The 13,549-nt window shown below is 53.4% G+C and overlaps 1 protein-coding gene across 1 annotated transcript in view; it reads left to right on the forward strand.

Moving 5' to 3' along the window:
* zfyve26 (zinc finger, FYVE domain containing 26) overlaps positions 1 to 13,549 on the forward strand; it is a 112,432-nt gene that overhangs the window by 26,436 nt on the left and 72,447 nt on the right. Inside the window, exons 14-20 of the mRNA XM_038966934.1 lie at positions 2,582 to 2,828; positions 3,708 to 3,977; positions 7,172 to 7,303; positions 8,212 to 8,382; positions 9,114 to 9,350; positions 11,564 to 11,669; positions 11,989 to 12,695. Of these exons, the coding sequence (XP_038822862.1) occupies positions 2,582 to 2,828; positions 3,708 to 3,977; positions 7,172 to 7,303; positions 8,212 to 8,382; positions 9,114 to 9,350; positions 11,564 to 11,669; positions 11,989 to 12,695 (1,870 nt within the window). The remainder of the gene's footprint in view (positions 1 to 2,581; positions 2,829 to 3,707; positions 3,978 to 7,171; positions 7,304 to 8,211; positions 8,383 to 9,113; positions 9,351 to 11,563; positions 11,670 to 11,988; positions 12,696 to 13,549) is intronic.

Genomic DNA, 13,549 nt, shown 5'->3' on the forward strand with positions numbered 1-13,549 from the left:
GTTACAGGTTAGGACCCAGGGTTACAGGTTAGGACCAAGGGTTACAGGTTAGGACCAAGGGTTACAGGTTAGGACCAAGGGTTACAGGTTAGGACCAAGGGTTACAGGTTAGGACCAAGGGTTACAGGTTTACAGGTTACAGGTTAGGACCAATGGTTACATGTTTACAGGTTACAGGTTAGGACCAAGGGTTACAGGTTACAGATTAGGACCAAGGGTTACATGTTTACAGGTTACAGGTTAGGACCCAGGGTTACAGGTTACAGGTTAGGACCAAGGGTTACAGGTTAGGACCAAGGGTTACAGGTTAGGACCAAGGGTTACAGGTTAGGACCAAGGGTTACAGGTTTGCAGGTTAGGACCAAGGGTTACAGGTTTGCAGGTTTGGACCAAGGGTTACAGGGTTAGGTTACGGGTTAGGACCAAGGGTTACAGGGTTAGGTTACGGGTTAGGACCAAGGGTTACAGGGTTACAGGTTACAGGTTAGGACCAAGGGTTACATGTTTACAGGTTACAGGTTAGGACCAAGGGTTACATGTTTACAGGTTACAGGTTAGGACCAAGGGTTACATGTTTACAGGTTACAGGTTAGGACCAAGGATTACAGGTTACAGATTAGGACCAAGGGTTACAGGGTTACAGGTTACAGGTTTGGACCAAGGGTTACAGGTTACAGGTTTGGACCAAGGGTTACAGGGTTAGGTTACAGGTTAGGACCAAGGGTTACAGGTTTACAGGTTACAGGTTAGGACCAAGGGTTACGTGTTTACAGGTTACAGGTTAGGACCAAGGGTTACGTGTTTACAGGTTACAGGTTAGGACCAAGGGTTACAGGTTACAGATTAGGACCAAGGGTTACAGGTTACAGATTAGGACCAAGGGTTACAAGGTTACAGGTTAGGACCCAGGGTTACAGGTTACAGGTTAGGACCAAGGGTTACAGGTTACAGGTTAGGACCAAGGGTTACATGTTTACAGGTACAGGTTAGGACCAAGGGTTACAGGTTACAGATTAGGACCAAGGGTTACAGGTTACAGATTAGGACCAAGGGTTACAGGTTACAGGTTTGGACCAAGGGTTACAGGTTTGGACCAAGGGTTACAGGTTAGGACCAAGGGTTACAGGTTAGGACCAAGGGTTACAGGTTAGGACCAAGGGTTACAGGTTAGGACCAAGGGTTACAGGTTTGGACCAAGGGTTACAGGTTTGGACCAAGGGTTACAGGTTTGGACCGAGGGTTACAGGTTAGGACCGAGGGTTACAGGTTAGGACCGAGGGTTACAGGTTAGGACCGAGGGTTACAGGTTAGGACCGAGGGTTACAGGTTAGGACCGAGGGTTACAGGTTACAGGTTACAGATTAGGACCAAGGGTTACAGATTAGGACCAAGGGTTACATGTTTACAGGTTACAGGTTAGGACCAAGGGTTACATGTTACAGATTAGGACCAAGGGTTACAGGTTACAGGTTTGGACCAAGGGTTACAGGTTACAGGTTTGGACCAAGGGTTACAGGTTACAGGTTACAGATTAGGACCAAGGGTTACAGGTTAGGACCAAGGGTTACATGTTTACAGGTTACAGGTTAGGACCAAGGGTTACATGTTACAGATTAGGACCAAGGGTTACAGGTTACAGGTTTGGACCAAGGGTTACAGGTTTGGACCAAGGGTTACAGGTTACAGGTTTGGACCAAGGGTTACAGGTTTGGACCAAGGGTTACAGGTTTGGACCAAGGGTTACAGGTTTGGACCAAGGGTTACAGGTTTGGACCAAGGGTTACAGGTTTGGACCAAGGGTTACAGGTTAGGACCAAGGGTTACAGGTTAGGACCAAGGGTTACAGGTTAGGACCAAGGGTTACAGGTTAGGACCAAGGGTTACAGGTTAGGACCAAGGGTTACAGGTTAGGACCAAGGGTTACAGGTTAGGACCAAGGGTTACAGGTTAGGACCAAGGGTTACAGGTTAGGACCAAGGGTTACAGGGTTACAGGTTTGGACCAAGGGTTACAGGTTAGGACCAAGGGTTACAGGTTAGGACCAAGGGTTACAGGGTTACAGGTTTGGACCAAGTGTTACAGGTTACAGGTTTGGACCAAGTGTTACAGGTTACAGGTTAGGACCAAGGGTTACAGGTTACAGGTTAGGACCAAGGGTTACAGGTTAGGACCAAGGGTTACAGGTTAGGACCAAGGGTTACAGGTTAGGACCAAGGGTTACAGGTTAGGACCAAGGGTTACAGCTGCTACCAATTCATTCACTCCCCCCTTTCCTCTTGGCCCGATTCCTTCAATATTTGCAGATCTTTAAGGCGTCTGCGATATTGGTGAAAGCTTTACAAAGTACACCTCTTATACCTGTTTTAGACCAGATCTGCAGGTGTTGACGGGTCGGAGCCACAAGGTCTAGGGAGTGAGTTAGGATTGGCTGCTGGGTTGGGCAGCATTTATTGTTGTGATATTGTGTGACGTGGTTTACGTCTATGGTTGGTCCCATCCTGGTCCTCCTATCTGTCTGTCTAGGTGTCTCTGACCTTTTGACCTCTGTCTAGGTGTCTCTGACCTTTTGACCTCTGTCTAGGTGTCTCTGATGTTTGGCCTGGAGGGGTCATGGTGCTTCGGGGAGCTGGTCTTCATGGAGCGTTACCGGGAAGTCCTGGAGGAGCTGGGTCGCGTGGAGCAGAAGATGGAGACCCACTCCTTATCTTCATCCTCCTCTTCCTCAGAGGGCCTGGGAGCGACCGCCGTGGCGCCCGCCCCGGGGCGTAGTCGGCTGGGAAGTAGTGGGCGCTCCACCCTGCAGGCCATCGGGAGTGCAGCTGCTGCCGGTACGTTTGACGTGTTTGTCATTTAGCAGACACTCTTATCCAGAGAGACTTAACGGTCAGGGCAGCCAACTGAAGAGAAACAATCAAGTACGATTGAAGCAAAAACAATTCCATACGATCACAATAAAATGTTCCCAGAACCGGACATTCCTGTGTATCTGTTGTCTCCCACATCACATCTCACCTGTCTAACACAAGACTGCTTGGTTCTCATTGATAGGACGGTTATTTAGTTACTTTTACTTTGTGAATGTCCTCTTTATCATGTGTGATAACTGTAACTCATTTATACTCTCTGTTAGGTAAGTCCTTCTACTCTATATAGATCAGTGTGTCTCTGTCAAGTTGGGGTTAGAGGCTGACTATGTATTTGTAGAGTTGGGGTTAGAGGCTGACTGTCTGTCTGTAGAGTTGGGGTTAGAGGATGACTGTCTGTCTGTAGAGGTGGGGTTAGAGGCTGTCTGTCTGTAGAGGTGGGGTTAGAGGATGACTGTCTGTAGAGTTGGGGTTAGAGGCTGACTGTCTGTCTGTAGAGTTGGGGTTAGAGGCTGACTGTCTGTCTGTAGAGGTGGGGTTAGAGGCTGACTGTCTGTCTGTAGAGTTGGGGCTAGAGGCTGACTGTCTGTCTGTAGAGGTGGGGTTAGAGGCTGACTGTCTGTCTGTAGAGTTGGGGCTAGAGGCTGTCTGTCTGTCTGTAGAGTTGGGGTTAGAGGTTGACTCCCTGTCTTTCTGTAGAGTTGGGGTTAGAGGATGATTGTCTGTCTGTAGAGTTGGGGTTAGAGTCTGTCTGTCTGTCTGTAGAGGTGTGGTTAGAGGCTGACTCCCTGTCTGTCTGTAGAGGTGAGGTTAGAGGCTGACTCCCTGTCTGTCTCTCGTTAGGCATGGCATTCTATTCCGTCTCTGACGTGGCAGACCGTCTCCTTTCCACCCCTGGTCGCCCCGTTCCGTCTCTGGAGGAGGGCTACTGGCTGGGCCGCTGTGTCCTGGACCCCCCAGGGACAGGCCTCCTGCACACCCTCCTGGAGGAGCTCAGCCCCCCTGCCATGGCTGCCTTCGACCTGGCCTGCTGTCACTGCCAGCTGTGGAAGACCTCTAGACAGCTACTGGACACGGCGGAGAGACGGCTACACAGCAGCCTGGAGGGAAGAGGTGGGTGGAGGGGGTGGGGTACGGTGGGGTACGGTGGGGTACGGTGGGGTACGGTGGGGTACGGTGGGGTAGGGTGGGGTAGGATAGAATGAGGATGGAGTGGGGTAGGATAGAATGAGGATGGAGTGGGGTAGGATAGAATGAGGATGGAGTGGGGTAGGATAGAATGAGGATGGAGTGGGGTAGGATAGAATGAGGATGGAGTGGGGTAGGATAGAATGAGGATGGAGTGGGGTAGGATAGAATGAGGATGGAGTGGGGTAGGATAGAATGAGGATGGAGTGGGGTAGGATAGAATGAGGATGGAGTGGGGTAGGATAGAATGAGGATGGAGTGGGGTAGAATGAGGATGGAGTGGGGTAGAATGAGGATGGAGTGGGGTAGGATAGGATGGAGTGGGGTAGGATAGAATGAGGATGTAGTGGGGTAGGATAGATTGAGGATGGAGTGGGGTAGGGTGCAGTGGGGTACAGTGGGGAGGGGTAGGGTACAGTGGGGAGGGGTAGGGTACAGTGGGGAGGGGTAGGGTACAGTGGGGAGGGGTAGGGTACAGTGGAGAGGGGTAGGGTACAGTGGAGAGGGGTAGGGTACAGTGGGGAGGGGTAGGGTACAGTGGGGAGAGGGGGGAGTACAGTGGGGAGGGGGAGTACAGTGGGGTACAGTGGGGAGGGGGAGGGTACTGTAGGGTACTGTAGGGTTCAGTGGGAAAATTGGATGCTAAAAAAAAGCTAACTTAATATGTAACGTCAACAGACCTATGGCCAAATAAAAATGTCCCTCCCCTTTTCTAACGTCCATCTCCCTAACCCTCCGTCTCTCTCCGTCTCCCTCCGTCCCCCTAGTCCCCTCCGTCCCCCTAGTCCCCTCCGTCCCCCTAGTCCCCTCCGTCTCCCTCTGTCCCCCTAGTCCCCTCCGTCTCCCTCCGTCCCCCTAGTCCCCTCTTTCTCCCTCCGTCCCCTCTTTCTCCCTCCGTCCCCTCTTTCTCCCTCCGTCCCCTCTTTCTCCCTCCGTCCCCTCCGTCCCCCTAGTCCCCTCCGTTTCCCTCCATCTCCCTAGTCCCCTCCGTCTCCCTAGTCCCCTCTGTCCCCCTCCGTCTCCCTAGTCCCGTCTGTCCCCTCCGTCTCCCTAGTCCCCCTCCGTCCTCACCGTCCCCCTCCATCTCCCTAGTCCTCTCCGTCCTCACCGTCCCCCTCCATCTCCTTAGTCCTCTCCGTCCCCCTCCATCTCCCTATTCCTCTCCGTCCCCTAGTCCTCTCCGTCCCCTCCATCTCCCTAGTCCCCCTCCGTCTCCCTAGTCCCCCTAGTCCCCCTCCGTCCCCCTAGTCCCCCTCCGTCTCCCTAGTCCCCCTCCGTCTCCCTAGTCCCCCTCCGTCTCCCTAGTCCCCCTCCGTCTCCCTAGTCCCCTCCGTCCCTCTAACCATGTTATCTCTCCGTCCCTCAGGACTGAGGGTGGAACCCAATGTGAAACACGCTGAGGGTATCCCCCTCCGTCTCCCTAGTCCCCCTCCGTCCCCTCCGTCTCCCTAGTCCCCCTCCGTCTCCCTAGTCCCCTCCGTCTCCCTAGTCCCCTCCGTCCCCTCCGTCTCCCTAGTCCCCCTCCGTCTCCCTAGTCCCCTCCGTCCCCTCCGTCTCCCTAGTCCCCCTCCGTCTCCCTAGTCCCCCTCCGTCTCCCTAGTCCCCTCCGTCCCTCTAACCATGTTATCTCTCCGTCCCTCAGGACTGAGGGTGGAACCCAATGTGAAACACGCTGAGGGTATCCCCCTCCGTCTCCCTAGTCCCCTCCGTCTCCCTAGTCCCCTCCGTCTCCCTAGTCCCCTCCGTCTCCCTCCGTCCCCCTCCGTCTCCCTAGTCCCCTCCGTCTCCCTAGTCCCCCTCCGTCTCCCTAGTCCCCCTCCGTCTCCCTAGTCCCCCTCCGTCTCCCTAGTCCCCCTCCGTCTCCCTAGTCCCCCTCCGTCTCCCTAGTCCCCTCCGTCTCCCTAGTCCCCTCCGTCTCCCTCCGTCCCCCTCCGTCTCCCTAGTCCCCTCCGTCTCCCTAGTCCCCCTCCGTCTCCCTAGTCCCCCTCCGTCCCCCTCCGTCTCCCTAGTCCCCCTCCGTCTCCCTAGTCCCCCTCCGTCCCCTCCGTCTCCCTAGTCCCCTCCGTCCCCCTCCGTCTCCCTAGCCCCCCTCCGTCTCCCTAGCCCCCCTCCGTCTCCCTAGCCCCCCTCCGTCTCCCTAGTCCCCCTCCGTCTCCCTAGTCCCCCTCCGTCTCCCTAGTCCCCCTCCGTCTCCCTAGTCCCCCTCCGTCTCCCTAGTCCCCCTCCGTCCCCTCCGTCTCCCTAGTCCCCCTCCGTTTCCCTAGCCCCCCTCCGTCTCCCTAGCCCCCCTCCGTCTCCCTAGCCCCCCTCCGTCTCCCTAGTCCCCCTCCGTCTCCCTAGTCCCCCTCCGTCTCCCTAGTCCCCTCCGTCTCCCTAGTCCCCTCCGTCCCCTCCGTCTCCCTAGTCCCCCTCCGTCTCCCTAGTCCCCCTCCGTCTCCCTAGTCCCCCTCCGTCTCCTCCGTCTCCTCTGTCTCCCTAGTCCCCCTCCGTCCCCCTCCGTCTCCCTAGCCCCCCTCCGTCTCCCTAGCCCCCCTCCGTCTCCCTAGTCCCCTCCGTCTCCCTAGTCCCCTCCGTCTCCCTAGTCCCCTCCGTCCCTCTAACCATGTTATCTCTCCGTCCCTCAGGACTGAGGGTGGAACCCAATGTGAAACACGCTGAGGGTATCCCCCTCCGTCTCCCTAGTCCCCCTCCGTCTCCCTAGTCCCCCTCCGTCTCCCTAGTCCCCCTCCGTCCCCCTCCGTCTCCCTAGCCCCCCTCCGTCTCCCTAGCCCCCCTCCGTCTCCCTAGTCCCCTCCGTCTCCCTAGTCCCCTCCGTCTCCCTAGTCCCCTCCGTCCCTCTAACCATGTTATCTCTCCGTCCCTCAGGACTGAGGGTGGAACCCAATGTGAAACACGCTGAGGGTATCCCCCTCCGTCTCCCTAGTCCCCTCCGTCTCCCTAGTCCCCTCCGTCTCCCTAGTCCCCTCCGTCCCTCTAACCATGTTATCTCTCCGTCCCTCAGGACTGAGGGTGGAACCCAATGTGAAACACGCTGAGGGTATCCCCCTCCGTCTCCCTAGTCCCCTCCGTCTCCCTAGTCCCCTCCGTCCCTCTAACCATGTTATCTCTCCGTCCCTCAGGACTGAGGGTGGAACCCAATGTGAAACACGCTGAGGGTATCCGAGGGTTTCCTGGGGTGCTCCAACAGATGGGCCAGATCCTCAGTCACACAGCCAGTCATAGTGGCAACAACAAGGGCCCCGCCAAGACAGGTGAACACTACTGCATTAAAACAAGTCATACCTTTATTTGCCTTATATAATGAAAATACATTGGAGATCTTCGCTAGCCAATCTCTCTCACAATGTAAAAACATGGGTGACCATGATCTGAATATGCACATAGCCTGGGTACCAGTCTGTTAGTGCTGTCATTCCTCTCCATGTCAACTACTACATGGCATGGCACAGAGGACAAGGTGTGGGATGTTAGCCCTCTACGTGGAACAGAGTACAAGGTGTGGGATGTTAGCCCTCTACGTGGCACAGAGTACAAGGTGTGGGATGTTAGCCCTCTACATGGAACAGAGTACAAGGTGTGGGATGTTAGCCCTCTACATGGCACAGAGTACAAGGTGTGGGATGTTAGCCCTGTACGTGGAACAGAGGACAAGGTGTGGGATGTTAGCCCTCTACATGGCACAGAGTACAAGGTGTGGGATGTTAGCCCTCTACGTGGAACAGAGTACAAATTGTGGGATGTTAGCCCTCTACGTGGAACAGAGTACAAGATGTGGGATGTTAGCCCTCTACATGGAACAGAGGACAAAGTGTGGGATGTTAGCCCTCTACATGGCACATTTGGACACTGATAAACGCCTACATTTGTACATAGTGGTTGTACAGTAACAGGCTATACATGACGTCACAGCTCGGTATGGGTTTTGAGTGACAGACGTTCTGAACTTGAGCACCTCACGAGACAAGAAGTTGCCCCCCCCCCCCCCCCATCCCTCCTGCTAATTGGTCAACTTTTGCTGTTTCAATTTAGCCCTATCCATAAAGGCCAATTCCCAAGAGTGTAAAGGGTTAACACAAAACGGGTCTGGATTTTCAGACAGAAGAGTTGAGAGTTCCTGTTCAGTGTCTCTCTCTCTCCCTCCCTGCTGTGTTCATTCTAGAATCCATTGTGGAGGACCACGTTGTGGCCAGTCCTTTAGGCTGCTGCATACAGGAAGTGTTGCTGTGCTGCCACCCTGTGCTGAGTGAGGAGGGCATCGCTACCCGACTGAGCCTAGCACAGCACCTAGAGATCACCCTGCAGACCCTGTCCACCGCTACAGAAACCACAGGTATATATCACCTTGCTGCCCCGGGCCACCACTACAGAAACCACATGTATATATCACCTTGCTGCCCCGGGCCACCACTACAAACATCACAGGTTAGTTACAGCCCTGGCTAGGTTAGCACCACAGGTCCTGGCTAGGTTAGCACCACAGGTTCGTTACAGACCCTGGCTAGGTTAGCACCACAGACCCTGGCTAGGTTAGCACCACAGGTCTGTCACAGACCCTGGCTAGGTTAGCACCACAGACCCTGGCTAGGTTAGCACCACAGACCCTGGCTAGGTTAGCACCACAGACCCTGGCTAGGTTAGCACCACAGACCCTGGCTAGGTTAGCACCACAGACCCTGGCTAGGTTAGCACCACAGACCCTGGCTAGGTTAGCACCACAGACCCTGGCTAGGTTAGCACCACAGACCCTGGCTTGGTTAGCACCACAGGGGGCTAGGGTTAGGGGACTAGGGTTAGTGTATAACTAAGTGTATAATGTGTTGTGTCTCTGTAGTGGAGAGTCCTGCTGCTGGTGCACTCCTAACAGCCCTGGTAGAGCAGGCCAGTCTGAAGGGTTAGGGTACTAGGGTTAGAGGGTTAGGGGGCTAGGGGGCTAGGGCTAGGGGCCTAGGGTTAGGGGGCTAGGGTTAGGGGCCTAGGGTTAGGGAGCTAGGGTTAGGGGGCTAGGGTTAGGGGGCTAGGGTTAGTGTATAACTAAGTGTATAATGTGTTGTGTCTCTGTAGTGGAGAGTCCTGTTGCTGGTGCACTCCTAACAGCCCTGGTAGAGCAGGCCAGTCTGAAACCGTCGGAGTTGGAATCCCACCCGGTCCGTTCCTCCATGAAGCAGTTGCTGCGTTCCGTGGACCAGCTGTGTCCCACCGAGCCCCAGGGCGCCCCCTGCAGGCCAGACTACATGAGGAGCTTCGTAGACTACGTCAACACGCTGGCTTCAGTGTTAATACGCAGCCTGGGATGTGAAGGTGAGTGTGTTTACCTGGTGTGGGTCAGTTGGTAGAGCATGGCCCTTGTAACATCATGGGTTTGATTCCCGCTTGGGGCCACCCATATGAAAATGTGTGTGTGTGTGTGTGTGTGTGTGTGTGTGTGTGTGTGTATGTATGTGTAGCAAAAGGTACTCCATGCTCAAGCGCTAGCTTTTGAATGGCAGAGACTCTCTTAAGGGAGGACGGATCACGTGTAGTTGTGAAAGGATGTACTTACTGTGTGACTTCAGTTTGAAATGGACATAAAGCAAAAAAGCTAACTTAATATGTAACGTCAACAGACCTATGGCCAAATAAAAATGTCCCTCCCCTTTTCTAACATCTCCTAACCCTCCGTCTCCCTCCGTCTCCCTCCGTCCCCCTCCGTCCCCCTCCGTCTCCCTCCGTCTCCCTCCGTCTCCCTCCGTCTCCCTCCGTCTCCCTCCGTCCCCCTCCGTCCCCCTCCGTCCCCCTCCGTCCCCCTCCGTCCCCCTCCGTCCCCCTCCGTCCCCCTCCGTCCCCCTCCGTCTCCCTCTGTCCCCCTCTGTCCCCCTCCGTCCCCCTCCGTCCCGGGTCGGAGCCAGGGTATGTGCCCGAATTGGGAGGAAGTGGTATTCGCTAAGCAAGGAGCAGCGGCAGGAAGCCTTGCAGTTACGAGCATTGGTGCCAGTAACTGAAAGGTTGTTGGTTCGAATCCCCGAGACGACTAGGTGAAAAAAATCTGCCGATGTGCCCTTGAGCAATGCACTTAACTCAAATTGCTCTTGTAACAGTTTAAAAAAAAAAAAATCTCGGACATCTTTGCACATGCGATAGAACAGCAGACTAGAAACAGAATTGTATTGTACTCTACTGTCTGTTTCTCCTCTGTTTCTCCTCCGTTTCTCCTCCGTTTCTCCTCCGTTTCTCCTCCGTTTCTCCTCCGTTTCTCCTCTGTTTCTCCTCTGCTTCTCCCCCGTTTCTCCTCTGTTTCTCCCCCGTTTCTCCTCCGTTTCTTCTCCGTTTCTCCTCCGTTTCTCCTCCGTTTCTCCTCTGTTTCTTCTCCTCCGTTTCTCCTCCGTTTCTCCTCCGTTTCTCCTCCGTTTCTCCTCCGTTTCTCCTCCGTTTCTCCTCCGTTTCTCCTCTGTTTCTCCTCCGTTTTTCCTCCGTTTCTCCTCTGTTTCTCCTCCGTTTCTCCTCTGTTTCTCCTCCGTTTCTCCTCCGTTTCTCCTCCGTTTCTCCTCCGTTTCTCCTCCGTTTCTCCTCCGTTTCTCCTCCGTTTCTTCTCCGTTTCTTCTCCTCCGTTTCTTCTCCTCCGTTTCTTCTCCTCCGTTTCTCCTCTGTTTCTCCTCCGTTTCTCCTCCGTTTCTCCTCCGTTTCTCCTCCGTTTCTCCTCCGTTTCTCCTCTGTTTCTCCTCCGTTTCTCCTCCGTTTCTCCTCCGTTTCTCCTCCGTTTCTCCTCCGTTTCTCCTCTGTTTCTCCTCTGTTTCTCCTCTGTTTCTCCTCTGTTTCTCCTCTGTTTCTCCTCTGTTTCTCCTCCGTTTCTCCCCCGTTTCTCCTCTGTTTCTCTTCTGTTTCTCCTCTGTTTCAACAACAAAACAATAACAAAGGCACTGGGGCGAACAGTGCTGTTTCCCTTATTGTGAATGTGACCTTTTTATATACAATATACACTGAATAATGTACACCTTGCTAATATTTAGTTGCACACTGTTTTGCTCTCAGAACAGCCTCAATTCGTCGGGTCATGGACTCTACGAGGTTTCGAAAGCGTTCCACAGGGACGCTGGTCCATGTTGACTCCAATGCTTCCCACAGTTGTGTCAAGTTGGCTGGATGTCCTTTATGGTGGTGGACCATTCTTGATACACACGGGAAACTGTTGAGTGTGAAAAACCCAGCAGCGTTGCAGTTCTTGACACAAACCGGTTCCTGGCACCTTCTATTAAACCCCGTTCAAAAGACACTTTAATGTTTTGTCTTGCCCTTTCACCCTCTGAACGGCACACAGACACAATCCATGTCTCAATTGTCTCAAGGCTTAAAAATCCTTCTTTAACCACCAGTCTCCTCATCTTCATCTACATGGATTGAAGTGGATTTAACAAGTGACATCAGTAAAGGATCATAGCTTTCATCTAGATTAACCTGGTCAGTCTGTCATGGAAAGAGCAGGTGTTCTTAATGTTTTGTACTCTCGGTGTGTATTCAATCTCTGTGTCTCTTCTCAGACCAAAGCAGTGAAGTGAAGTTGGGCAACCCTCTCCTGGTACTCCTCCAGGCCCCATCTCAGCTGCTCTCTCACCTGCTGTTTGATAGACAGGTGTCTCCTGACAGGTAGATACACACCCACCTCTCTACTCGTCATGGGAACCCTGGTTTAGAGGCAGTAGCTCAAGTATATTTCATGCTCTTTCATTCACTGAATTCAAACGATTTCAGCACAATGAGTTTGTGTTTATTGTTGTAATATGAATGAGTGCATTTCATTCTACATCCTACTGTTATATTTTGTGTGTGCCATTCCACTAACATCCTGTCCCTCCCCCTGTTACCCCCCCTCTCTCTCTCTCTCCCTCTCCCTCTCCCTCTCTCTCTCCCTCTCTCTCTCCCTCTCTCTCTCTCTCTCTCTCTCTCTCTCTCTCTCTCTCTCTAGAGTTTTGTCTCTGTTGCAGCAGGAGGGTCTGCGTCTGAGTGTCCAGCAGGTGATTGTGCAGCGCTGCTGTGAGGCTCTACCTTTGTGGGACTGGTGCCCCGAACCAGAGAGGGAAGCTAGCCCCAGGAGAGAGGCTGGTTCCGGGGGAGAGGCTGGTTCTGGGGGAGAGGGTGGGCAGGGGCAAGGACAGACCGGACCAGAGGAAGGGGTGTTTAGGACTGCCAGCCTGGCAGCTCTGCTACAGCTACAGACCCAGGAACACATGTCAATGCTGGGCATCACTGAGCCTCAGTCCTATTCCCCCAGCTCTGAATCTGAAGGCTCGCCCTCGCTGGAGGATCTCCGAGCAACTACACCTCCCATCCTCATCTTGTCCTCTTCTCTTTCACCTTCACGACCAACCTCCTCTTCCTCTTTTCTCCTCACACCATCAGCCCTGTCCTTCCTCAAATCCCGCTCCCCTCTCCTGGCCACCCTTGCGTGTCTAAGTGTCAGTCCAAGAGGTGCTGCCCGGGTACAGCCGTCCGGTTGGCTGGTGTTCCGGGGCGGGGGGCGTAAAGAGTGCGTGCTGGACGGGGAGCAGATCTCTAGGGAGGGGGAAAATCTGCTTAGAGACTTCCCCATCCTGAGGGCCTACCTTGGGGCCATGGTTCAGCCTGTCCTGGGTACTTCGCTGGGGGCTGGGGAGGATGGAGCCGGTGGTGGAGGTAAGATTGTTTCGTGTTTTAAGGTATTGTGTATATACAGTGGGGTAAAAAAGTATTTAGTCAGCCACCAATTGTGCAAGTTCTCCCACTTAAAAAGATGAGAGAGGCCTGTAATTTTAATCATAGGTACACTTCAACTCTGACAGACAAAATGTGAAAAAAAATCCAGAAAATCACATTGTAGGATTTTTAATGAATTTATTTGCAAATTATGGTGGAAAATAAGTATTTGGTCACCTACAAACAAGCAAGATTTCTGGCTCTCACAGACCTGTAACTTTTTCTTTAAGAGGCTCCTCTGTCCTCCACTCGTTACCTGTATTAATGGCACCTGTTTGAACTTGTTATCAGTATAAAAGACACCTGTCCACAACCTCAAACAGTCACACTCCAAACTCCACTATGGCCAAGACCAAAGAGCTGTCAAAGGACACCATAAACAAAATTGTAGACCTGCACCAGGCTGGGAAGACTGAATCTGCAATAGGTAAGCAGCTTGGTTTGAAGAAATCAACTGTGGGAGCAATTATTAGGAAATGGAAGACATACAAGACCACTGATAATCTCCCTCGATCTGGGGCTCCACGCAAGATCTCACCCCGTGGGGTCAAAATGATCACAAGAACGGTGAGCAAAAATCCCAGAACCACACGGGGGGACCTAGTGAATGACCTGCAGAGAGCTGGGACCAAAGTAACAAAGCCTACCATCAGTAACACACTACGCCGCCAGGGACTCAAATCCTGCAGTGCCAGACGTGTCCCCCTGCTTAAGCCAGTACATGTCCAGGCCCGTCTGAAGTTTGCTAGAGAGCATTTGGATAATCCAGAAGAAGATTGGGAGAATGTCATATG

Source organism: Salvelinus namaycush, chromosome 28 (assembly GCF_016432855.1).
Source record: "Salvelinus namaycush isolate Seneca chromosome 28, SaNama_1.0, whole genome shotgun sequence".
In the NCBI taxonomy this organism is placed as follows: Eukaryota; Metazoa; Chordata; class Actinopteri; order Salmoniformes; family Salmonidae; genus Salvelinus; species Salvelinus namaycush.